This window comes from Netta rufina (genome assembly GCF_964035555.1).
Source record: "Netta rufina genome assembly, chromosome: 7".
Lineage (NCBI taxonomy): Eukaryota > Metazoa > Chordata > Aves > Anseriformes > Anatidae > Netta > Netta rufina.
This window is the reverse complement of record NC_140130.1, coordinates 17,040,384-17,065,990: the sequence shown is the minus strand read 5'-3', so window position 1 is coordinate 17,065,990 and position 25,607 is coordinate 17,040,384. Positions and strand designations below refer to the sequence as shown.

The window sequence follows — 25,607 nt, the reverse complement described above, 5'->3', positions numbered from 1 at the left end:
CCCTGGCCTACACAAATATTTCTTTGTCTGAAATCAGGAAGCAGCGTAATAACGTGAGGTCTTGCTGCTTACAGAAGGAGATGTCAGATGCTTTAATTCCTATCTCTTATGAATACCAAAGCTGCAATGTGAGCTGCAAAGTTTGGTGGAGATAAAAAAAAATAAAAAAGAGATGAACCCCCTGACCCTCGTGAGAAGATCCCCTCAATTCCACCAGCTCCAGAGCTGAGAAAGTTGTCCCCATTCCATGACCATTAGCAATATCAAATAGTTTCACAACAATTTATTGTTTATCTCTTGTAGGCTGCAAACCATTGATCTTGTCACTGACAGGCCCTGTAACCACAGTGCTTGATTTATTTCTGATTTATCCTCCCAGCCCCTTGTGATGATGCAAAATGTTATCATCTTCCATCACAAGTTTAGAATGGATGCAAAAGACAGCAGGATTTTGCAACATGTTTAGGCACCTGATCCTCATTCATTCAATGATACTTTCCCATGATCAGCAAGGTCATCCATGCTACTGCAGAGATCAGCTGTGATAAAGGCAGCAACCTGAAACTGGAGTTCTTGCTTCATCTCACATAAGTAATAGTCTCTTATTCCTCTTCGTTGACTGGGTTATGGACTGTAAGCCATGGGCCTTCCAAGATGCAGACTGTTTCTGCTACAGATCTTGAAAGAGGCTAACAACAATGCTCAGCTCTTTGAAACCTGGTGCCAACAAAGCCTAGAATGGTGCAATTAAAGTTCACCTGTGCAACTTACAAAAAAAAAAAAAATTGGCCTGACCATCAGCTGCTATAAATTAGCTCATTAGGTGGGGTCCTAACAAAGTTGTGGTAGTTAGTTTGAGATGTTAGTCTGCCAGTGTTTTGTCCAACAACATCCAAGGGGCCCGAGCAAAGCTGGGCAGGTGGCCTCCTGCTTGGCGCTGGCTGGAGCATGCTGTGGGGGTAGAGTTACGGGGCTGTGCGGTGGCTTCTGAAAGAAGGTGTGAAGCACTTCAGAGAGCTGAAGGGTGGCATTAAAGCTGGTAAGACGTATTTACTTGTGCTGGAGGCTGGCCAGCTTTGACACTGCTGCTCCCTGGGAAATCAGCCAAGATGTTTTGTTTTGTTTTGCTTCCCTTCCTCAGGCTGGTTTTCTACACCCCTGCTGGGGTAGGGGTAAGGTACTATAAGATCCAGCATTCAGACATCTGGCTGGGATGCTGGTGAGGCAGTGCTGGAGGGAACGGAGCTGTGTGTGCATGTTTAGGAATCAATATAGCTTCCTGCAACATCTCTGGCAATGCATGCCCAGACCAAGTGTTGTCTCAGGTTAACTTGTGCTACTTGCTTAGTAGCCCTCTCAAGGGATTATATGGCTCTTTAATTGCACTAGAGATAAACAGCATTCTCTGGGTTGTAATACATCTATAAATGACAGTGACTGATGATGTATAACCTTGGGCAAGTTGCTGGGCTTCCTGCGCTTGCAGAGCTGGAGGATAAGGCTGCTTCCCCCTAGCAGGGAGGCAGTAACAGTGCAGCAGCTAATATCTGGAGGTAACTGGTAGGGAGTAAAAGGAGCTGATGTACCCAGCTAAATCTCTAGAACTTTGCTTTGCTTCATTTCCAAATTGCTTTCTAGGATACTTCTCTGTTGGCAGTTAGCAAAGCCTGGCAGAGAGGCTTAAATCCTTCAGAGATGATTACTCTCACATCCTCTTTCCTTTCCTTGGGGGTTTAAGTCCCAGAGCTTTCTTTTCCTTGGAGGTTTAATTCCAAGTGTATTTTTCCTGTTTCACAATAACCAGCAGCTGCCAGGGCACAGCCTAGTACATTAATCCAGAGATCTTTGACCTAAGGAAGGAGGATGGGTGTCTAAGCATGAAAATGCTTTCAAGCAATTTCTTTATCCCAAGTAAGCTACATGTAAGAAAAACACACAGACAACTGTCTAGACGAAACTCTTAGGCATTCCCAGTCCTGCCCAGACCCAACTCCTGTGAAAGCTCCAAACCTTCTAGTAAACAGCAGCCTGCGTTTATATCCCTGTACTCCAAAATATTTGAAGTCAAAGTCCAGTCTTTTCTCTTTTGACTTTGTGCCTTTGCCTCTGATGTACTGACTCGTATTGTAGCATTATCAGGCTAGTAGAAGGACCGATGATGGAAGAGGCCAGGCTGTTAGTGGGGTGACTGCTGCTAGTGGTAGTACAAAGCTTCCAGAGAACCTGGCATGGTGCAAATGCTTCTGATCATACCATGCTGTAAACCATATGTTGCTGCTTTCCTCCCTTCTGATCTGTGTCCGTCTGTCTTCTCAAAACATTCACCCTGACTTGTGCACTGACACAGCTGGAGCCATGCTTTGTTTGTCTCTCTCTGCACTTGTGCTACAAGTGACAGCTGCGTTAGAGCCATCAAAGCCCTCTGCTTGTCCCTAGAGCTACTGCAAGGTTCATGTGCAGAACAAACCCTTCTACAGTGTGCGGTGCTGGCAGGGTTTTTGAGGCTGGCAGTCCTAGGCATAGGTGTGAGCTGAGCAGTCCTGAGGTGCTCAGGGAGCCTCTTCCACTCCTGCCTACCACAAGACACACAACTCTCTCTAGATCCAAGTCTGGAAGGCTTGTAGTGTTCCACAGGGAGCAGAGCACCAGGAACAAAGAGCATCACCAATGACTTGGGTCATTGGAGCAGCAGGAATTGTGCACAGCTGCCCAGCAAAGGAAGACCAAAGTCAGACCCACTGGTCTGCTCAGCTCTGAGCACTGAAAAAAAAAAAAAAAAAAAAAAAAAAAAAAAAAACATAAAAGGCTCTTTTTTTCTTTTTTTTTGGGCACTGCACAGAGGACCAACACAGCCTGTGTAGTAACCCCTCTCTATCTCCAGTTATGCTAAAGGTTCAGTCTTGTCCAGTGATAGGGCTGGGGTCTCCAGGTAACACACTAAGAGATAACCACTTTGTACCAGCCTGAGAAGAATCACAAGGCAGCATTGAGTAGCAAGTGGAGTCACGCTCATGACCTGGAAATGAAAGGCTGCCTCTTCTTCTCAGTCCTCGCATTCCATCATTTTCCTTCCTTTACAGCCTCCCCCCAGCTCGGTTGCCTGCTATGTTCTCTAATGTTGCTGGCAGCACAGCTCAGGTGGCATTTCCCTTTCACTGCAGAGGGGATTTTTTTTTTTCCTCACCAGTGATGAGGTTTCAATTTCCCAGCATTTAAGAGAAAAGGGTCACTTCCTTTCTGAAACAATAGGCATTTTTTGCTGCTGACTCTTCCACCATATGTGCTGGGAGGTGGGGCTGGGTTGTCACCTCCTTCTGAGCCCTGGCCCACCAGTTGGCCCTGATGCAGGGTGCACGGGAGCTGTTACTTCTGCAGCTGGGCAATGGCTTCGCTCGCACAGTCCTGTGTTGTTGCATGGATGGGAGTCCTGTACTTAGAAAAACTGGATCGCTCTTAGGCTGTTGGGAAAAACAAGCAGCAGCCACTCCCTGATTGACCTTCTGAGAAGGAAATCTAGCTCTATGAAGTTTTTCCATCAACTCCCATAGGGTGAGAATTTCCCCACCTCCTGATGTCTGTTGAAGGCCAGATCCTAGTCCTGGTGATGCTGGGGGTGCTACTGGGCACAAAGTTTCTGCATTCAGTCTGCATTCCCAAGTCTTTCAAGCAAAGCTAATCTGTGAGCACAGTGCTGTGTCTTGAGCTGCCTGCTCTGAGCGAGGGCTTTTCCTAAGCAATTAGGGTGATCTGGAGTCTTGGAAGTTCTAGGAGAGCTTCTGGAAAGGTGTTGTGGCCTCAGCTCACCAGTTACAGCCTCTGTCTGCAGGGGTGGAAATCAGTGAAGGCTTGAATTTTTTTTTTTTTTTTTTTTTTTGGGGGGGGGGGGAAAGGCGTACGTGTGTAACTGCAAAACCCGTATTTGCAGAGGAATGTATTCCCATGTGGTAGCTGAATGTGAGTGATAGACCTGGTTCTCAGAATTTGTATTTATATTCAGCTGCATTTGAATTTTTTGGGAGCATAAATACAGTTTGATTAGTTAGAAATGTCAAGTGTAAAGGAAAGCTTATGACCAAGCTGAGATCTTGGACAGTCCTTCCTTGAACAGAAAGTTCTTGGGTTGTTTGGTTCTGAGGTGCTCTCCAATGTCACTATTAGTTAAGTGTATGAAGTTCCTCTGGATGATAGTTTGGTAATACAATGTGACCAGAGACATTACAGATAACCCCAGAGCTGCAGCAGGTAATGATGATTCCATATAAAATAAATGCTGTGAGAAAGATAACAGGGTTCAAGGACTCTGAAGAGGCGTTCATTGCTTTAATATGTATGTTTTGGAAGAGGAGGAGATAATGATAGCTGTTTTCAGGCATTTGAGGAGCAATGAGCTGGAGATGGATTGTTTACTGATGGATATAGTTGGGGGAACTAAAGAGGAAATGTTTTTCCAAATAGTGAGGCCACTTGACATTTTTACTGCTTGCTCCTATTGATTCCAAGTGACCTGTTAAGTTTTTGAAACAGGGCAACAGGTCTGATAAATTAGTGACCTCTGGCAGAGTCCTGAGGCCCAGCAGGTCCCCACAGGCCACCTGGTTTATCAGGTGCTTGTGCAGGCTGGCAGCCACCATTCTTAGGCTGACACCTGACCTTGTGCAGAGCACCAGCTAAAGAGCATCACCCACTCATTACTGCATTTCCCTTGCAATTTATTTCTCTCAATACGCAAACCAGAAGAGAAATCGGGCCAAGGGGAATTCCAGTGCACAGGATCCCTGCCTAAATCCTCCATGCTCTGCCTCATAATTACTCCTGGGGAGGGGGTGGCTCAGCTCCAGCAGGCACCTGTGGGGCTTTCTGGGGAGGCTCCGTCAGGGAGGATCACAGCTCTTGCTAAAGACCTGTGAATTGTTCTCCATGGACACTCCTGTGCCCTCCTTCATGAGGGAGGTTCAAAACAGATTTTTATTTTATTATTATTATTTTTTTTATCTTGCCCCTGGATCTGCTAGGAGTAGATAATAGGCTAACTGCAGGTACTGGAGGCTAACACAGAGGAAAGATCTCCAACCTACTGTACAGGGCTAAACACACTGGGAAGTCTTGTAGGTACAAGGCCTTTCTGGTGAACTTCTTCACATTCAGATAGCTGTCTCTAGGATGAAATATCAGAAATCGTCTTGCATAAATGTTCTGGCCTCCTTGACTGGGGACACTGCAGAAACTAACCTTTACCTCATCAGAGGTATGACAACTGCTGATATGTCCTGTGTCCCTTCATGTGGGAATGTTACAGAAGGAAACAGGCCAGTATCTTTACAGTATTATATACATAGTAGTAATAGTATACAATTTGAATACTGTTATGATAGTGTAGTAATAGTATATGCTTGTTAGTATATTTAATTTTTTATATTGTTAATATATTTAATGCATTAATATTAGTATATTTAACATATTAATAGTACACAATTATAATTATTAAACTATTACTATAGTAATAGTATGCAATTCGTATAGTTATTTCTACCTCTGTATTTCACAAACAGCCTAGCATAACAGCAATGTAACTAGTTATCTAGCATGCAGCTTGATAATGAATCTGAGTAGAAAATGAAAACACCTTGACAAAACTGCTTAAATTAGAAGACCTTTCCCTTCCTGTCTGATTTTTCAAGCCACCTCATATCATAAAGGTGTATTTGGCCAGAAACGTGCTGGGAGACAGGAGGCCCTCTGCAGGGATGGAACTTGCCCCCCAGGGATGACAGGTATGTAGTAATTCAGGTTTTATTGCCTATAATAAGCCTGGATAAACAATTGTTCAATAGCCCTACAGACTAAAGTCATTAAGACCCCAATGCTTCTGAAGTCAAAGGAACTCGAGAATGGTGTCAGAAAGGTCGCAGGAGCTATTAACCCATTCTTCATGTGCAGCCATTGCTGTCCCTAGGTAAAACCCTGGAAAGCTTCTTCAGCTCAAACAAGGTAGCAGTAGGCAGGTATAACAGTACCAAAGGTGATGTCTCAAATCTTATGGTGACAGTAACAGTGGTGAGGATTCTTGGTTTTGTTGCTTTCACTGGGGCCAGATGACAAGGAGAGGGGTGATGCAGCACCCTGCAGCTGCATTAGACCAAATTCTCTGTTAGGAGAGGTCCTGCCACCCTCATACCCTCTGCTCCAGCAGCTTTCCCAACAATGGGAGCCAGATCCAGCCTATACCTCTGGTATTGAGCTGCCATTCTGAAAACATTATTTGGTTTGTATTCTGTCTCCTAAGCTGCATTTCTATCTGCAACTTTAAAGTTCCTGCCACAAAACTTGCAAGAAACAGCAAATTCTTGGCTCTTTCCATATAGAGAGGGGGCCCAAACTGGGATGGAAATAATATTTGATGTCCCTTTCCAGATGAGGTGATTAGGGAGTGCCCTCCTTATTTCTTTCTTAGATTCTAGCTGAATCTCTTTTGATTCCTCTGTGCCCTGTGTGATTATTCTGTTCCCCTCACCAAGTCCTCCAGCAACCCCATGGCAATAGGGCTGTCTAGGTGATGAAGGACACTTCCATGTGGAAGAACAAGCTTTCTTTCTTCTTCCAACCCTCCTGGGAGGTTTGTGCTATACCACTGGGAAACAAGTTCATGGCCAAGTAACACCCAGGGGAAAAAAAAAAAAGCTCAGTTTCCACCATTCTGTAAAAAGGCATCTCTTCAAACACTCTCTGCATCTTGTGGCAATGCTGGAGTGCTTTCACAGAGCACCGCTCTAGAGCAGCTTTCTGTTCAAGCCAGCCCTTTGCACCGGGGAGATGCCCACTGGCACAGCAGTTGCGGTGGCTCCCCAGGTGGCTGCCCTGAAGCAGTCCAAGTTCAGCATGCAGATGGAAAGTCAGAACCCCGGGCAGCAAAATCACTCCAACACTGTGCCTTGCAACATCTTTACCGTCCTGCTGTTGCACAGCACAGTCTGCTGAGACCCTGGCAAACCGCAGCCACCTCTGTGCCAAGCAAACCAATGCACTGCAGCCATGTCAGTGGGGACAAACCACGGGCTCTGCTTCCAGCTGGTACAAGTCAAGCTGATGGGCACGCAAGAATGCCAAGAGGATTCTGGTCTCAAAGCCTACAGAACTGGCTAAGGGATAAAATGTGCTTTGACCTATTGTGCCTGAAAAAGGCTGAGACTACATCATCTGACAGACTCACAAAGTTACAACTTGTCCACAGTGGGGCCAAAGATGCCTTCTCTGCCCGGGTCACCTCAACTCCATCGAAGAGGAGGGAGCGAATAGAATAAAACCGCTCAGCCTCGTGGCAATCCCCGTTGGATGGGGATGTGTGAGCTGATGCCCGGAGCGGTGGCAGGCATGCAGCGCTGAGGGCAGAGCTGCTCTGCCTCGCCTTCCTGAGATGCCCGAGGAGACGGGGTGCACGCAGCCCCTGCGGGTGCTCATCCCGTCTTCCTTCCCCTCTCCCGAAGCAGTTTGCCCTCCCTCACCCTCTCACAGCTGGGACGCCCCTGCTTCTCGGGAGCCCCTCTACGCTCCCAGATGCCACAGCAGTCTCTCCTGAAGGGAGAGCCGGGTCCTCCCCTGCGGGGCCGGGGGCAGCAGCCGTCGGGGCCGCCTTACCTGCGTGGGGACAGAGGCAACCGGAGAGCAGCGAGCGCAGCATCGGGCCGGCGGCGGGGCGGGCAGGGCCGTGCTGCCCGCAGCGGGCCGGGCACCGCCCGGGCGGCCCCGGCCGGGAGGGAGGAGCGGGGCCGGGGGTGTGCCGCGGGGGGCGGCCGGGCTCACCTCGCCTCCAGGGCGCTGCCAGCGCGAAGCTCCGGTGCCAGCTGAACATGCCGCCGGCCTCAGCGCCGGGACGGGGCCGGGGGTGGAGGCATCGTCGCCGGGGTGCGGAGAGTCCCCCCCCTCCGGGGCCAGGGGTCGGGGGTCCGGGCTAGGGCATGGCCGGGAGCGGAGCTGGGTTCCCGGCGAGGGCTGCGGAGCGGCGGGCGGGCGGCCAGCAGCGGCTTATAAAGGGAGCAGCCCTGAGGAATGCATCTCCCTCGGCTGATAAGCCGAGATGACTGGAGGGGTTTGAACTACCTTTGCAACCCCCAGAGGAGGGAGGGGGGAGGAGGAAGAGAAGACGGGAGAGAAGCAAAAGGAAAAATATTTCAGCACTTGCATAATGTCAATAAACAACCCCCCTCTCAAGTGGCAGGAAAGGAAAGGCTGGAATGCTCTGGGTGGGGAGGAGCGAGAGTGGAGTGGGCTCCTCTTCTGTCCCTCTCCCATTTCTCTCCTCTCCCATTTAAATTCCAGGTTTTGTGCAATCATAATGCAAAACTGCCTTGATTGTACCTCGGGCTGCAAGCTATGGGAAAGAGGGGTGAGGGGCATGGCAGAACGGCCCCAAACACGAGATTCCATGGGCAAGTTCATGGTGCCACTCCGGTGCAGTGAGCTTTAAACATGCAGGGCTCTGGTGTGCCCTGGGCATGGCTGCATGCACCTCAGTGCTGTGCCAGGAGCCAGCCTTGCTCGTGCTCTGTTAGCACACACAACAAATTACTTCTGAGCTAGATTTGAGCACTACAAGCTCCCTATGAGCAACAGCCCCATAACCGATATGGGGTCTGTCTGCTAAGTGCCCATCCCTACATTACTCTCCCATCCAGACTTGTGCTGACTCCAGTGCTGTCAGGAGGAAATGTGCTGCCCTGCCGGTTAAACCAGCCCAGGTCAGTGGACAGGATCAGTGGCCCCATGCAGACAGCAGAGATGGCGGTGCTACCTAGGGCTGGATCGGTCTGGGACTGGCCCTACAGTGAACCAGCCCTGCTACCAGTGCCATGAGGAAGGCAGCGGGAAGGGAGCTGTCAGGGGAGATCCAGTCCAGCCGCCCCTCCCTACACTCCCAGCACTCCTCATCCCATGCCTCTGAAACAAATGGCCAGATACCAGCTGAAATGAATCAACTTTTGCTGTAGTGAGGCTTGCTGATTGTGTTGTATTGCATTATTATTTTATTGCTCCCAAACTCCCATCACCTAGCAGAAGAATGTCCCTCCTCCCCACGCTGAGAGATCCATTGTGCTGCACCCTGCTCCCCTGCTGAGGTAGGACGGTGTGCTTGCAGGCTTCATCTAACACCTTTGTCCTGTCCTTATGGCTCTCAGTGAGCATCCAGCACCTGCTCCTGTTTGTTTGGTAAAGCAAAAGAGGGTCACATCCAAGGCTGGTGAGAAGGAGAGGCCATAAGGTCACTTGGGGAAGGAGGTCCATGTGTAACCCACCTGGTTCAGGGGTTTTCCTCTCTGAAACCCCCTGCCACATACAGATGTGGAGTGTTTGGGTGAAACAGGTGGAGAGGCTGTGGCCCTGGTGGCTTTCAGGAGAGATAGAGCTGGGACTGTTTGTGGTGGCCTCTTCTTCATCCTGCTGTGAGGTGTTCTTCGGTTAGAGACTGTTTTGTAGGAACAAAAACAGGGTATTGCTTTTGGGTAGATCTGAACTCTGGCTTAAGGTAGCCTTAATAGCTACAGTAGATGATAAAGTGCCTGTTGCTTTACCGAGTTTAAAACAAATTTCCCATTCTTCAGCCTCATGTTGCAAATGGTGCCAGCTTTCAGATGGTGGTAGGTGTTGGGCACCTACTCACATAACGTATTTTCCAGGATGAAGAGATGGTGTCAGTGCATTAAATTGTTGGAGTAGAAGGAGAATTACAGGTGCCTTAGGCTCAACTCAGTAGCAGACAGAGGGATGTGGCAACAAAGCATTGCCTTCTCACCTCTGAGGGCATGTCATATATATCACGACCTTATTGCTCTCTACAGGTACCTCAAAGGAGGCTGTAGAGAGGTGGGGGTTGGTCTGTTCTCCCACGTGCCTGGTGGCAGGACGAGGGGGAATGGGCTTAAGTTGCGCCAGGGGAGTTTTAGGTTGGATCTTAGGAGGAACTTCTTTACCAAAAGGGTTGTTAGACACTGGAACAGGCTGCCCAGGGAAGTGGTGGAGTCACCATCTCTGGAAGTCTTTAAAAGATGTTTAGATGTAGAGCTTAGGGATATGGTTTAGTGGGGACTGTTAGCGTTAGGTCAGAGGTTAGACTCGATGATCTTGAGGTCTCTTCCAACCTAAAAATTCTGTGATTCTGTGATATACCTTCCCTGACTCGGTTTGCACACTGCTTTCTTCCTGCCATAGACCTCCACTGTTTTATACACTGCTGAGCATACTTCTATACTACCCAGAATCTTATTTTTTTTAAGTAAGTAGTTTGGAGATGAAAAAGAAAAAAAGCAAATAAATAAATAAATAAATAAAATTACTGTGCTGATGTCTTTATACAGTTGCAATTCAAAGTGCTCTGGGCAGGACTAAATGCATACAATAATTATTGCACGGGACTTTCCCTTTTTAATAGGTATATGGAGTGCTTTTTCATCTTTGCGAGGCTTCTCCTACCCAGCCCTTCTCCAGAAGACATCCCTTGAAGTTGCTTTCAGCTCAGACCAAACCTGAGAGTTACTGAGGATTACATCCAGCATTTCCAGAAATGTCTTGTGATCTGGGTGCTGCAGTTCTGGGGTCTTATTACCAGAGAAATGTTTCTAATACGCAGTGAACAACAAGTTTGATGCTGTCAGAAAACCAGGTTGATAGTCTCAAGCTGGCTGTTTCTAAGCTCAGTTTACCTCCTTGTATTCAGCAAATGCTTGGGGCCAACAAAATATAATAAATAAAAGAATCCAGTGACAGCTTTTGAACAAGAATAGAACATCCTCTGGAGTGCACACAGGCCAAGCACTCCAGCCCTGGGCTAGGGCAAAACTTGGAGTGAAAATGGCTTGAAATGAGTGCAAGATTTTAATGCTCTAGGTGCTCTTATGAGAGGGTGTGTGTGCATGTATGCAACTGACAATTACTACTGGAAGTGCCCTTTGTTGACACAACGTGTGACGGTGTTCAGAGTCTAGCGGGCCCCATAAAGCTATTGTTAGCTGTTGTGCATGGTTATTTTTGTCTGCACTTAACAAATCTTAGTAGCATAACTTTTTTTTTTTTTTTTAATAAGATTTGTGTTTTAATTTTTTTTTCTATTTTCCAGCATAGGTTATTTGCATATTAGCATTAAAATGGAACCAGCCAGAGAGGCAAGCAGGCTGCTCAGCTGCTGCCAGGCGCCTTGTGGGGATGCTGTGAGCTGCCAGCACTGGCCTGGACCCTGTGCCAGGGCTCCTTCCTGTCCATCCATGTGCTGAGTGTGTGGGATGGGTTCTCCAAATCGCAACTGGGCAGGAAATTCCCTCTCGAGCTGCAGAGGATGTAAGAGGAAGAGGAAAAACCTCTTAGTCAGCATCAGCTTGGTTTCTAATGGATGCATCGGTTTCCTTACTCATAAGAAAACTCTCCACCCAGAGAAGTCCCCGAGTGTGGAGAGCTGTTGTGTCTCTGGATCCCCCGGGCGTACAGCTGCATCCTATCTCTCTTGTCAACTTTGTGAGACTTGGGGCTGGTAGGAAGCAACTTGAGAGCAGAGGGCACTTCCCTACAGCAGAGGCATGAGCTTCCCAGGGTTGCCCAGTCTTTGCTGAGCTCCTCAGGCTCTTCAGATTAAAATGCCGGGCAAAGTCGGCCCTTTGCAGTATGATTCCCAAGCTAGGCCCTTGGAAAGCAAGACATCTGTATTTAGTGGTGACTTTTGAAACCAACTTGTGCTACAGAGGTTGAAATCCCCCCCCCCAGATCTTCCACAGTAAGTGACTTAAAGTGTCCACTGAGAGGCTCTGCGGTTGCAAAGGAGGTTGACTGTCAAACGTGATCTTTTCTTCGAAAAACTCCCCAAAAGCCAAATTAAGCAGTGGCAGGGCAGAGCCCTGAGTGTGTGCAGCTTTATATGGGTGGGACAGGTGTTCCTCTGCTGTTTTGCTTTAGGCAAGTCCCCTGTGCAAATAACTTCATCTCCTGCTGCTGCAGCTTGTCTGGCAGAACAGGATTTTTGTAGGTAGTTTCAGGACCCTTCTTCTTCAAGGTACACAGCCCCCAAATCACAGAAATTTTCGTGCATGCAAGGGACCCCTCCACCTGGTGCAAATTATTCATGGTAAAGAAAAACACATTCCAGTATCATTGTTGCTGTGGTTTTCTTACTGATGCACACAATGAAATAATTGTCAACCTTTCATCATATGCGTATATCAGACATTATTTTCCATCCTGTTCCCTGACCCTTATTTAAAGGACAGATCTGGACAGGTTGCTCGACTGCCTCCTGGCTGGGTTTGTGCACCTGCAGCGCGGCACAGAAGGACCCTGTGCAATGCTATCAGCTCCCCAGCCGGAATGCGTTGTCCTTCATCCTGGTGCAAGCAAGGTTTTGGGACTGGATCTATGTGACAAGTGGGAGAGAATGGGGGATGTAATGTCATGCTGTTGGGGGCTCCCCATCAGCAGAGGAAGAGCAGGGAGGGGATGGTTTGTGCAGCAGCCTTCAGGGTTGGCTTGGACCTGTCCCCACTGGGAGACCATCAGGGGCTGCTCTTTGCCTTAACTTTTGCCTATCTTTGCCTTGCACGGATTGTTGCAGCCCATGCTGCCTCAGCCAGCAGCCCCTCAGACAAGAGCTGGGTCGAGGGCATGGCCGAAAGATCAAAAAGAGAGGGGGTGTTCGAGGAGGAAACGCATGACATTTGTGTTCCTGTAGGGAGAAGTTTCCAAAAGACCCCAGTTTCCTGTGAAATGGTTCTCCAGCTAACTTGGCAGTGGCCTGCACGTGTACAGCCTGCTCAGGTGAAGGTTCGGGGTCAGAAAAGAGGAAGTTGTTTCACTGCAATGTCCTTACAGTGCAAAAAATAGCCTGCTGGGACAGCAAGTGGCCCTCAGCAGCAGTGCGTTAACCCCTGCAAGTCCTGGGACCTACTCCATCTAGATGCATTGCAACATTTGTTCTCTGATCAAGGAATCTGATAAATGCAGCAAAACTCAGAAGGAGCAAAGCCTGCCTGTACAAGCAAAGCCCCTCTGCACCTTCTCTGTCCTTTGCACAGTCACTGCTACTGAACCACAGAGGAGGAAGAAAGCTGCCACCCTGCTGCCCTATTTGCCCTTGCTGCTCACTGCTCACCACCATGAGCAGAGAAAGCTACAAAGCTGGGATCCCGGAGCAGGTATGTTTGAGTATATGGGTTCTGGGAGAGAAGGCTGGGGAGCTGGCGAGGGGGGGGAAGAGCAGCAGAGGTACCTGAGGAGTGGGGCAGCCCCTCGGGAGGGAGGGAAGGGCATGTTGGAGAGGGAGGCACCTTGTTTTTCTGCTGGGACCTGCGTGTCCTGAGTGGGTTGTAAGCCATTGCCCTGCCCCAGGGGGGAACTGAGCCTGCTCACACCAAGCACCTGGCAGCACCCCTTGGTACAAGGGGTGCCCACCCCCAGGGTTTTCCTAGGAGGAGCACTGCCACAGCTGTGTGTCACAGGGACTGTCAGTGTGTCCCAAAGCTGGGCCTGGCTTTGCTCCTGTGGGCCATGTCACTGAGATCATCCCACCGGAGTGTGGGACATCACGCCTGACCTCACATTCAGGTGTGCCCCAGAATACACAGGGGGTGAGGGTGAGGCGAGGGTTGGGGCATGCCAGCATAGCTCACTGGGGCTGGGTGCATGGCTGCGGGCAGCCTTCTCCTTTGCAAAGCCCTAGCTGAGCACTCTGGACCTGCTGCAGAGCTTTGTGCTCAGCTTTGTCGAGAGGAGACTGGTAAAGCTGGATGGGAAACCAAGGGACCGTGACAGAAGAGATCAGAGAGCACAGGGGCAGGGACAGGGAGTTTCCCACCATGAAATCAAGGAAGAGGTGACAGGGAGGGGCTCCCAGGGCTCAGAAGAGGTGCTTTTGACCTCCTTTTCCCCTCTCCGCGGTGTTTGCCAACACCATGGCCAGCACTGGTGAGTGCTAGTGTCCCAAGCATCCCTCAGCCTGGTTGTTTTTTGCTTGCTTTTTATCCCTTGAAAATCCTGTCAACTGTGAAAGTGCTGCTTAAACCTTGCAATTAACAGGTCTGAGACTTTGGCAATCCTTTGCCTCATTGTAAACGCTGCATTGTTGTAAATGCTGCAGTTGCTTTAGTTTGGAACCACTCACTCCCATTTTAAAGCAATCTGTTTCAGTGGAGTGCAAGAGAAGAGTTAGGTGTGTGACTTGCTAAGCACATCACCTGAGTTTAAGGCAGTACAAATAGCAATTCATGAGGTCTGCTTCCCCTGAATATATGTACACACATCAGGAGAACTAAATATTTTTCTTGTGTAGCGATTTAATTAGAACTGATTAAAGTAAACATGTCCTGAAGGCTTGAATATGACAGAGGCATTGCATTAAAAATGTTGTTTTGATTAAATAATCACCTCTTTCCTCGAACGGGATAGTTATCCACCCGAAACACAGAGGTGAAACTTTAGTTAATAATAAAACTCCCACCGACTTCAATAGAGCTATATTTCACCTTAATTGTGCTCATAATTATACTTTCACAGCTCGATTACAGAGTTGACCACTTGGAGGGGGCATACATTGTTGTGCTCCTCCAGAAGAAAACTGGGAACCAAGAGCTGCAGCACGTGAACCTGGGTCAGGAGTGAGATGATCGGCACTGCTCAGGGCAGCAATGGAGATCCTTGTCCATGAGCACACTGAGTTGCTCCATGGACTTTTCCATTAAAAGAGATACCGAAAGGTAAGCCAGGAGCAGTGGGTGTCAGTTCCTGTAGACCTACTCCTGACTCTGGTAGTCAGAAGTAACTGTGAAAGTCAGGCCGACTGTGAGTGGGTTTAAATATGCTTCACGAGACCTCATCTCCACCATAAAAATTTACAGGGCTTCCCAGACCAAAAAAAGGTTGAAAACAACTGTCCTTGGTGGTGTGGCATTCAGTAGCCAAAGACTTGTCTGGATAACCCCAGGACATACTTTACAAATAGCATCTGTTTCTGCAAACCTGTTATTTAAAAACTCTCTTGCTGAAGCCAGATCAGTGCTCTTTCATTTGTGTACGGCCCTGATATCCAGTTCTTGGGTGTGTATTTCCTCTGGACATCCCGGAGGATATCTCTGGCTCCACTGTTTGTGAAATCAAGTCGGTAACGTGACTCTGGACATTACGCCATGGTCTGTGTACATGACTGCGTGCAAGCAGCAGGTGTGTGCTGTTATGTGGCCCCACATCTAGCACCTCTTTCACGCAGTGGAAAGGGCACAGGAGCTCAAATTTGGCACAAGCATTGAGCACCTGCCTCCCGAGCATGGTGGTCCATAGCTCTACTTTTCATCTTTCTGCCCATGAAAAGAGGTGAAATGAGTCTCTTCTCTAAAGGTGCCTCGGCATTAAATCTGTGAGTCTGCACTGAACTCGGTGTTTCTATGAGCAGTGAGTGACCACTGCTGTCCAGAGTAACACCAGAATGTTCATCATAAAGAGACATTTTTTCTCTCATCAAACTAACCCCGGAGCAGGGCTCTTCTAGGTCTGGATGGGGAATGCTGGTGATACTTTCTCTGTCCAGACCAGATCCACTAAAGGAGATGAAATAGTACCGAGGACTTTCAGGGGTTTGGGACCAGGACTTCTATAACTTCTATCTTAACAGTGGTACTTGTGCTTTTATCTATAAATCTCTGCTTCTCTTGGTATTCCTGTTTACTGTGGGGTGAATAGAGACAGTCTGCTATTCCACTGCACACTTCCCTGTGCTTCTAATTTAAGACTGCCATTCAGACTGAAATTTCCAGGTTGGCTCGTGATGAATTTGTAGTCTATATGCAGTGCTTGAGAGATATTTCCGTATCCTGAAATAACAGAAGGTTTGTGATACATCACTTCATGACCCCACAGCACTCTGCAACTTATAGTGTGGAGAACTGATGTCACCAAGCTGTTGTACAACAAAACAGTCACTGTGCAACAACCCTTCACTTAAAGCCAAGAGAACTGAGCTGATGAGGAAAAAACATGCATTTTTCCATGCCAGGTAAAAATAATGGGCATATGTATTTCTGTATTTGTACAAGGACAGCTTGCTTTCTTTGGTGCCTTCCAAAGAGTTGCTGGCAGTGCTCTTAACAGAAAAAAAAAAAAAAAAAAGAGAGAGAGAGAGAGCAAGAGTGAATACTGACCTCCAGGTGACCCAGCCTTGAATGTCAGTGATTTGCAGTCCCACAGCACAATTTGCTCGCTCCTGAGTTAGTTTTAATATGACGGAACAGGCAAAGACACAACAAAATATTGTCCAAAGTTTGTAAACTGCATCAGTCAAGTTCGCGTCTGTCAAAATCAGAAGCAGGTGGGGGCCAGGCTCGTATTTGCCCTGGTAGCCCGTGTTCATATAAGCTCATAAGGCAGAGGAACAAGGGAAGGGTTGCAAGGGCTGCAGAGCAGACACCCGTTATGCTTGGCTGCAGGGAGGCACCTGGATGGAGTCTGATTTTACAACAAAGGCCCCACATCTAACTGTTTTGGGGATGTTTAAAGCTGTGTTTTCAAAGCATGCCATTACAGCGAGCCCTCTGGGAAGAGCTGGCTGCAACTTTTAGTGCCCAAAAATGCAGGCTAAGCTGTTCTGAAGATCTAGCTCTGCTTGTGGCTGCTGAACTGTTGTGAAAGCCGAACCCTTTTTTCATATAAACACCAAACTGCCTGGTGTCAAGTCGGGCTTGCAAGATAAGATAAGCGTGCTTCAGTGAGGGATAAATGGAGGAGAGTTTATGGAAACTGAGTTATGGCAAAGAGATAGCATCGAGAATCGGGGGGTTATGTGGTACTTTGCACAGCAAAGGTGGGTAGAGAGTGTATGTGGTCTTCAGAGCTGTGGGAGTGTTGGGTTTCCCCACCCTGTCACTGTGGCATCCATGAACCCAATGTGAGAGGTGCAAGCAAGGGACCTGGAGGCCCCATGGCAGGGCCGGAAGGACCTCGGAGGCAAGCAGAGAGGAGGGCGATGAGAGGAATGGAGGGAATGTGATAAGGCCGGGGGAGGACTCGTGGAGGGAAGGGGAAGGAGCAACCCAGGGAAAAGAGGAGGTGAGGGAGGTTAGGGTCCCTCAGCTGAGATGCCAGAGAACTGCTCTACCGAGGGGTGTCCCACTTCAACAGCAGATACCTGGCCAGTGTCCCTCCAGCCATCCCCGATGGCAGGCACAGAGGGCAGTGTGCTGCAGGCAGACATTTGCCCTGGGCACCAGCAACCTCAGAAATAACAAGCCTCTGTTGCTGTTGTCCTTGTGTTTGTGGATGACTTGGCCCAAGCAAAGATGAAGGCTGGTGGAGGTGCATAAGTTGTGGAAGTTCCTGTGCAGGTAGCACAGGTTTGTGTGATTGTACCTTAGAGACTTTATTTTTTTAAAGAGAGAGCTCTTGCTCATTTAAAAGGTTTTCAGAGCCACTTGTTATCTGTTGCTCTCACTAGCTGCTTTAACAGTATCTGCAGTAATGAGTTAGAGATGCTGTCATTGTGCTTTTGTTGGTGGTGGGTGTTCTAAGGGGAGGGCTGATACCTCCTAAAATGATCGTGCCTGAGTCACACAGGTGGAGCAGTGTAATTCCCCGGCACAGGAAAGCTCGGGGCATGGCGAGTGGTTGCATTGCAGCAGGGGAGCAGGCTGAGCTGTGCTGAGCGCTGCCGCGCTGCTGCAGCCACAGCCCTGTCAGATCTGGTGTAACGTTTCTGGCTCCAGCACTAACCCAAGCGTCTGCACATCCTTATCAGCAAGCCTCACAGGTAGCGTTACATGTTTGTCCACTTGGAATAAAAATATTCCTTAACTCTGAACATCCCTGGCTTCTGTCTTCATATGCTATCCTCTCTTGGTGGTCGATGTACTCTGTTGACTGATATGCCTCCTGGCCTTAACCTTTATGGATATGTAAATTCATGCTTGCAATGTCTCATGACCTTTAGAATTGTAAAAAAAAATACTATTAGAGAAAATCCGTCATGATGCAAATGTACAAGCGAGTCTGCATCATCTCATCCCCACACATGCAAGCTAATGATCAGGTGGTTATGAAACATGAAAATAACCAAAGCCCTGTATCCGAACAACTGGACTTTTACAGAGATTTAAATCAAACTGGGATTTAGTAGCTCAGAAACACTTTGAGAAAGCTCTAGGAGAAACACAGGCAAACTTTAAAGCTGTGAGTGGAGCAAGTCAGTGAAACATAGGACAGACAGACCTAGGCAGGCTAGAGATTGTAGTTAGCGCTCGACTCTGATTTACCTAGAGTTTATAGAGGATTCTTTGGCATAGATCCTAAATTTTTGCCGTCAACTGATCAATTTAAACTCTCAGTTTCTTGCAGACCATCATACATTTAGCTGAAAGTATTAGAAGGAGGGTGCTCTGTAGATTTCCTGTCCTCCCAGACCAGACTTTGTTGCTGGCACAGAAAATACTGTGTGGAAAGAGCTGTGGTGAGGAAAGATTTCACAATGTCAGCAGTACCCAAAGGGAGGACAAGGTGGAGCTCTTGATGAGTAATGGGATGTTTGGTACCAGCAGGTCTGAATGTCTCAGACAAAAGTTGTGATTTCATCCTGGTATTTGGGTGAAGATCTGGTCTGCCAAGTGGGCTATGGCCACCCTGGTTTCTCCTTGCAAAAAAAACGAGTAACCTCCCCTCCCTTGCCATCTGGGTGCCAGCAAGGGAAAGCATTGCACCCCTGTTCTTGCTCCATCCAACCAGCCAGCAAAAAGGCCTCTTGATCTTTGCAGGGTTGCTTCCCAGGCAGTGTTCCCAGGTGGTTTGAAGAGCCCGTGGCTCTTCAAAGCCCTCCTCCTTTTCCCCAAACCAGCTGCTCCTTTCCTATCACCACGTATACTCGCAATGTCTTGCTGTCTTCAGCAGAAACTCCTGCTCCCCCAGGAGGTGCCAACGCTGCCACACCACTCTGGGAAAGGCGACTGAACTCTGTGCTGCAGCTGGATTTCAGTGAGATATTTTGATCTTGGGGTAATAAGATGTGCCAGTGAAAAAGATGTGTGTGATCAGTGCACTGTTGTTGTGAGCTGGAGCAGAACATGGCGAGGAGCCTGCATTAATTAGTATTAAACCACAGTTGGCAGATGCTGACTCCTCCGTAGAGTTGCTCGAGGGCACAAAAAACATGTTTGGATGGATGGGTGAGGTGCAGAGACAACACCAGGAAGCAGGGCTTACACCATGATGGCGCAGAAACGCGCATGGTGGGCTTGAGCAAAGAACCACGTCAAAGCAAGAGGAGATGCCCGTGAGTTACATCTCCCTTTTCACTTGGACAACAAAGTCAGCTGGTAGCAGAGAGAAAATGGTTGGCCTCTTCTGGCCAGGAAAATGCAACTGTGATTGCTGATCACTGCCTGAGAGGGCTCGGGGAGTAGGGGCAGAGTGAGGAGGAATATCCCAGTATATGAAAACAGGGAGCCTTTTTTCACCAGTAGATCTCAATGTGTTTTGCAGAGAAAGTCTCTACGGTTATTTCCATTTATTTTTATTTATTTATTTTCAGGGGGAATACAGAGTTCAGGTACCTGAGACACAGAAAGTGGTGGGGAGTCAGGTGTCATAGGAAATCTGCATTAACTGTTCCTAACTCTTTAGGGACCTATGATAATTAAGGACAACATACGGAGAGCCTTTGGCTGCTATGAAGTCTCCATAAACTAAAACAGAGCTACCTGCAATTCATTGCTTCTATTTTGTGATTGTCCTTTGAGTATAAGATCAAGTCCTGTACAGGAATAGGGATTTTTTTTACCTGTTTCCCTTTTACCAGCAGTAAGTAATGTTTCCAATAAAGAATGCAGGGTACCAACATTGCTGGCAAAAGACATAAGTCACCCGGGCTCTCAGGTTGGTACTCATCTGCTAGGAAGCGCTGCCTTGCTCAGAGTCCTGTGGGCATATTCAGTCATGTTCTCATGGACTTCAGGGGAAGACGAAGTGTCACTTCAGCTTCTTTCCCACAAATGGTTGGTTTTCCCACCACCACCCGAACAAGAGCCTCCAGCACTGAACACAATGGATTGTTAAACCTAAATTGATGCCTTTAGTATTACTGGAATACAAGTAAAGAAAGTTTCAACACAGCATTAAAAATGTCACCTTCGCTGTGGCATTGTAGGCAAGCTGACACGAATACTTATTTTGTTTGCCTGTGGAAGAAAACTGTCATTTTCATTACTAAAATATTTGCTCATTGGATGGAAATGATTACAAATGGAACAAAACAAAATGTTTTGATTAAATACAGGGCTGGTCTTGTTTTTTCCAGTAAATGTTTGATGTTTTCAGTTCTCTTCCCCCTCTCCCGGGGATAACATAACAGACAGTTATAGATCACCTTCCATCCCACAAGATTCCTGATTGTGTAGGGATCGCTTCCTTTGGCACTGAGATGTTGCTGCCCATGGGCCAAACAGCATTTAACTGTGTAGCTGCCCAAGGTACCACAGTGAAGGCCGTCTTCCACCGAGCAGGGGAGTTTTCAGGAGGCAGACTCCAGTCCATAATCCATGCCAAACCCGGGGGTTAACGCTGAAGTGTCAGATCTGGCTGCCCCATGGCTGAGGAATGCAAACCAGTGGCTGTCCAAATTCCAGGCACGGTGCTGGGAACAGCTGCAACAAAACCAAGTCCCACCAACTTTGATCTTGGATCTCCTGCACAGGATTAAAGGGGTAACCGAGCCTGGGCCTGAGGCACAGGCATTTGGGGAAGCAGCACTGGGAGTCTGCAGAGTTTTCATGGGAGTTTCTGGGCATATGATGATAAGGCAAAGAAAACTCTCCTTTATTGTCATGATCCATTTCTTTCACTGTGAGTGCTTCAAGGCCCGTGCAGGATCACAGCAGGGACGTTGGCAGATATGTGGTACTCTCTGCATCATGCTTCTTTGTTTAGGTTGAAGGGGTGATGCTTTGCCCTGGATCAACTTTGTAAACAGGGCTGGAGTGAGAAAAGATTTTTTTGCACAGATCCAAACACTCTCCTTGCTCCTCCTGCTTTTCTCTGGGGTTTGATCTGATGGGTTCACATACCTCTCACTTCCCTGGGATATGAGCAGCTGCCAGAACCCCCTCTGGCTGCTGTCAGTCCAGCTCAAGACACCTTTGCAGGAGTGGCTCAAACAGAAGAGAGTGCTGTCTGTACCCATACAGCATTCAAACCCCACCGTAGTCAGAGTGAGGAATCGTATTTCCCCCACCCCTGCCCTCTGGGTAAGAAAAGACAAACATATCATAAAGGTACCGTAATAAGTCTGCTAGAGATGTCTTTGCAGCCTCTTGCTCCTCCCCAAACTGGAATGTGCCTAAGCTCCTTCTGGTCTGCTTTTTTTTTTTCTTTTTTCTTTTTTTTTTTTTTTCTGGCAGCCCTTGGGGAAGGCACCTAATACTTTTTAGCAAACATTATTTATGGACTCAGAACACCAGGAACGTGTCTTTACAAATAGTCTGTACAATATGTCCTAAGCCCTCCTGTCTCGCACCTATTTATGTACGTCCACAATGCTCAGATTTCTTTGGCTTTTTGCTGCAAGCCAGATTTATTGATCCTGTGTTGTTTCCACGTGACCAGAGTACTGTAACGACTGATGATCTGTGCTTGTATGAGTTGCACGGTAGTGTCTCCAACTTCACAGCTTCTGGTGATTCCTGCTTAGGTCCTAGTGCCAATATTTGGTGCTTCAGGAAAAGAGAAAGGTCAGTGCTAGCCCCCAAGGACTGGTGTTACATTGCACAGCACCCTAGGATGCTACAGACTTGCCCCTCAGAAGGTGAGCTCACTTGGTCTGTAGTGCATCATCTCTTACCTAGCATCACTCTGTTCTGTGAGGTCCATAGTAGTTAGATGCATCTATAGGTCCTTGTGGGAGCTCTGCTTATGTAGCCAGCACAGAGGTTAAAGAGGGGGTTTGCACAAGAGAGGCAGCTGTAGGTACACTTTTTATCAAAGCTACCAATGAAAACTACCTTCCTTTCAATGGAAACCACTGTCTTTTTTAGCATTTCTGCCTTTTCTAGATGAAGATCACAGCATAAAATCTTCTGAGAGAATTTCCCATGTTTGTCTTCAAGGAAGGCTCTATCTTGTTGACTGGTGTTTTCTGAATGCTGGCAGAGATGGTGGGACTTGCTGACTTCAGACAAGATGCCAAAGCATGCAGAGAGGACTCCACTGTAAACAATACCTTAAAATTCATTTTAAAAGGAGAAAGAGATGAGGGGAGGAAAAACAAAATACTCAGAGACGCTGACTTGCCCTCTACAGTCATACTCCCTCACTGGTGATTAATCATCTCCCCCTTTGAGCCCAACAGACCAGCTACATTACATTCCTCATTTTCTTTATTGCTGGCAAGAAATTTGCTTTCTGGCATACCTTTTGTAGGATTCAAAATGCCTTTGTGCTGCGTTGAGTGTGAGGGAAGGGAGTTTCACTTCTTCGAAGATATGCTAAAAGCATACATTACAGGCTGAGCTCTGCACCCCACCCAGGTTGCAGGGAGCCATTTTTGGTTCCCTGGTCCCTTATCTCTGGCACCTAGTGGACTTAACAGGCTGGAGAATGGCTCTGGGTACATCGCTGCCTGCTGCAGGAGGTCAGTGTTGTCTTGCCGGGTGCAAGCCCCTTCTGACTCATTGAAAAACTGGAAAGAATCTGAAGGAATGGGATTTCAAATGAGATAGTAACTTCCATTTGCTCTCTGCAAGCTGTGAACCAAGTGAGTTTTGTGCCCTGTCTGTGTTACAAAGCTCAAGTAAATTACATTTATAAGTACAGTTACAGGCAAAGCATGTATAATGTAGATTCCCCTGAAGACAGTCTGAGCTTGGTAAAGGTGTTGTCTATGCCCTAGGAAAAGGTTCTCAATGGCACTGAAAGGTCTCTTTCCACCATGGCTGTGGTGTGGTTCACAGGGTGATGTCAATGTGATTCTGGTCCTCTTTACTGCAGGGTTAAGCCATGGTCTGGCTAATAATGCAGCATTTCCTGGTGTTTGTTATGACAAATGGATGGGTAGGGAACATTTTCCTGCTGATAAAGCTTGTATGCTAGCCCACTTCTGAAGGAGTTACAAAAGAACTAGACTGGTCATCTCAGGCAAACCAGCTGTCATGCGACGGGACTGAATCAGTGATCAAAAGCCACAAAAGAAGGAACTGGTGTGCTGCCCATGGATGGACGGCGCTTGGAACACACTCGCATGCTGTCAGTGCTGGTGTATGCCTGCACATGTGTGTCTCCTCTCTCTGTGCTCTCAGCCTGTACCAAGCTCTCAACCTGCATGTTTGGTACATTTGGCCTACCAATGTTTGTGTTCCCCCTTTGCCTGCCAGCAAACATTTCACAACAGTTTTTCTTTACCATGACTTAGAGGTCATTGTCTCGTGTGACAGCTCAAAAATGTAATCTTTCCTGGTCAGAGTTGACTCAGACCATGAGGAGAAGCAGGGGGCTGGTGTGTACAAATGCAGGAGAAGGCTCTCTGGACCTGTACGTCTATGGGTTGCAGTGCTGCAATTGCAAAGTTGCAGCCTGTGATCATTTTTCTAGATCCCTTAGAAACAGCCTGCAAACTCCCCACAGATCTTAGGCTGTGCTCTCCCTCTCTGCCTCGCCAGTAATATTTTCATTTCTGGCAGACAAAAGCAAGGAGATGGTTTAGGAACCAACTAAATTGGATGCTTTCTGGGGTTTGGATACACCTTGTACTCCTGGGATGACTGGAAATGAGGCTTTAAGCTCTGATCCTAGTATGTGTTTGCATCAGGTAAGAACAGCCTGGAGTTTTGTAACAGGTTATTGGGATGAGTTCTGCTTCTCATACAGTCATGTACAAAGCTGGTGCCTGTCTGAAAGCACCACCACAAATCATTGCAGAGGTAGGCATTTGTGGTCAGAGAAACTAGGAGAGGATTTTGTTACAGTTACCTGATTATAAGTCGTGAAATTCATTGCTGGCAGAGCTTACACTTGAAAGATTTGGACCAGGTGATGAGCTGGATAAAACTGTCATTTCTTAACAGACTTCATATTCTCAGTTACAAGTGAAAGTGCTGTAACACCCAGATTTAATCATAGTGAACACAAGCAATCTTTTAAGCAATGCACGAATAAAAGGTCTGTATTCAAGCACCGGGCTAAGAGCTGACTGTAATGCTCAGATGAATGTGGTGAATTTTTTTTGCCACTTTTGCAGCAGCTTTTTTGAGGGAGGATCCTGCCCTTCAAGAGAACTGCTTACCTGCTGAACTACATTATCAATCCTTATCCCTGACAACGTTAATCCTGTTCTGGTTTGTCTGGGCTGCATGCTGCAGCAGAAGCTAGAAAACTGAGATGTATGCAGAAAAATCTTGAGATGTTGAAGTACAGAATGGTGGGTGGTGTTATTTAAATGTCTTTGTAAACAAACAAATACACCTGATTAAAGCTGGCTGCCCATGGAGGTTTCTGCTTCTCTCTGCACACCCCACCCTTTTCTCTGCAGCTATGGGGATTTCAGGTTACTCGAAAGGCCAGCTTGGAAATGGGTGTCTCAGGTGCTGCTTTACACGTGGTTCAGCTCCTGCTGGTGGAGATGGAGCAAATCTGGAGGAAGGCTGCTTCACTCCAGCACGATATTTTTGTCATTTGGTGAAGAGCTTCAGTCCAGCCATCAGCAAACACTGTTCCTAGTACCCTGCAGCTCTGGCTGCCAGCTCAGAGGAGAACTAGTTTACTACTACTACAGAGGGGATTGCGCACAAACACGCTCCTGCCTCACTCATCAACACATCTCACCTTGTATGTTTCGGGTCCACAAACTACGTAATTGAACTTGAAGGCAAGAGCCCCTTCTCGGAGGCTGTGCAGCCATCTAGCGTTACTGCACATATAGCACGCCGAGTAATGTCTGAGCCCCCAGGTCACTTCTCCTAAATGGCTCCCAGCTGAATGTTTAACTCTAGGTAAAGGAAATTTAGTTAAACCTGCTAATCCACTAATCTTGGTGACCACTGATATTTTTACCACATAAAAAATGGTAGTTGTGGATGGAGAAGAGGCTCCTATTACAGTATTTCTTTTAGCTGTAGGAAGAGAGGGGAGGGGAGGAGAGAGGGAGAGGGCTACCAGGGTGTCTTGGCTGCTGCTGCATGCTAGCAGCACTGAGGACAGGAGATTTGAAGACGAGTGAGCAAACCTAAGGAATGCCACTGCTATCTGCCAGTATGTAGGTTCCAAAGTGCTTTGGAGACTTTCTTATGTGTTCAGGAGTAGGAAAGCTTTGTACATATATTGTGAATGAGTAGGACAAATGTCCTGAATCTATATTTCTCACTTTTCTCATCTAGAGAAAAACAGCTTATTTCAAAGTCTCAGCTTTCTTTTTGGTCCTTCAGCAGGCAGGGCAATTAGTACAAGGCACTGCTTTTACAGTTTGGAATAAATTTATTAGGAAAAGCGTGTAGGCATGGAACATGATGAAACAGCACACATTCTTGTGTTGCATACCAGAGCGACAAGTAAATTTCAACGGTGACAGCCTAGGGTTACTGTGTCTTAGTGGCAGCCACTTGGCTGACCTGAGAACAGAACTGTCT

General features: G+C 47.6%; 1 protein-coding gene across 5 annotated transcripts in view; it reads right to left on the bottom strand.

Annotated features, from left to right (window-relative positions):
• LOC311211711 (uncharacterized protein) overlaps positions 1-8,155 on the bottom strand; it is a 31,215-nt gene extending 23,060 nt beyond the window's left edge. For 3 of the 5 annotated variants that reach the window (XM_084290623.1, XM_084290625.1, XM_084290624.1), the window contains exon 1: positions 7,633-8,155. In XM_084290623.1, the coding sequence (XP_084146749.1) occupies positions 7,633-7,846 (214 nt within the window). In that variant the 5' untranslated portion in view covers positions 7,847-8,155. The remainder of the gene's footprint in view (positions 1-7,632) is intronic. The other 2 variants (XM_084290622.1, XM_084290626.1) reach the window with 2 other exon arrangements.
• Positions 8,156-25,607: the final 17,452 nt, after the last annotated feature.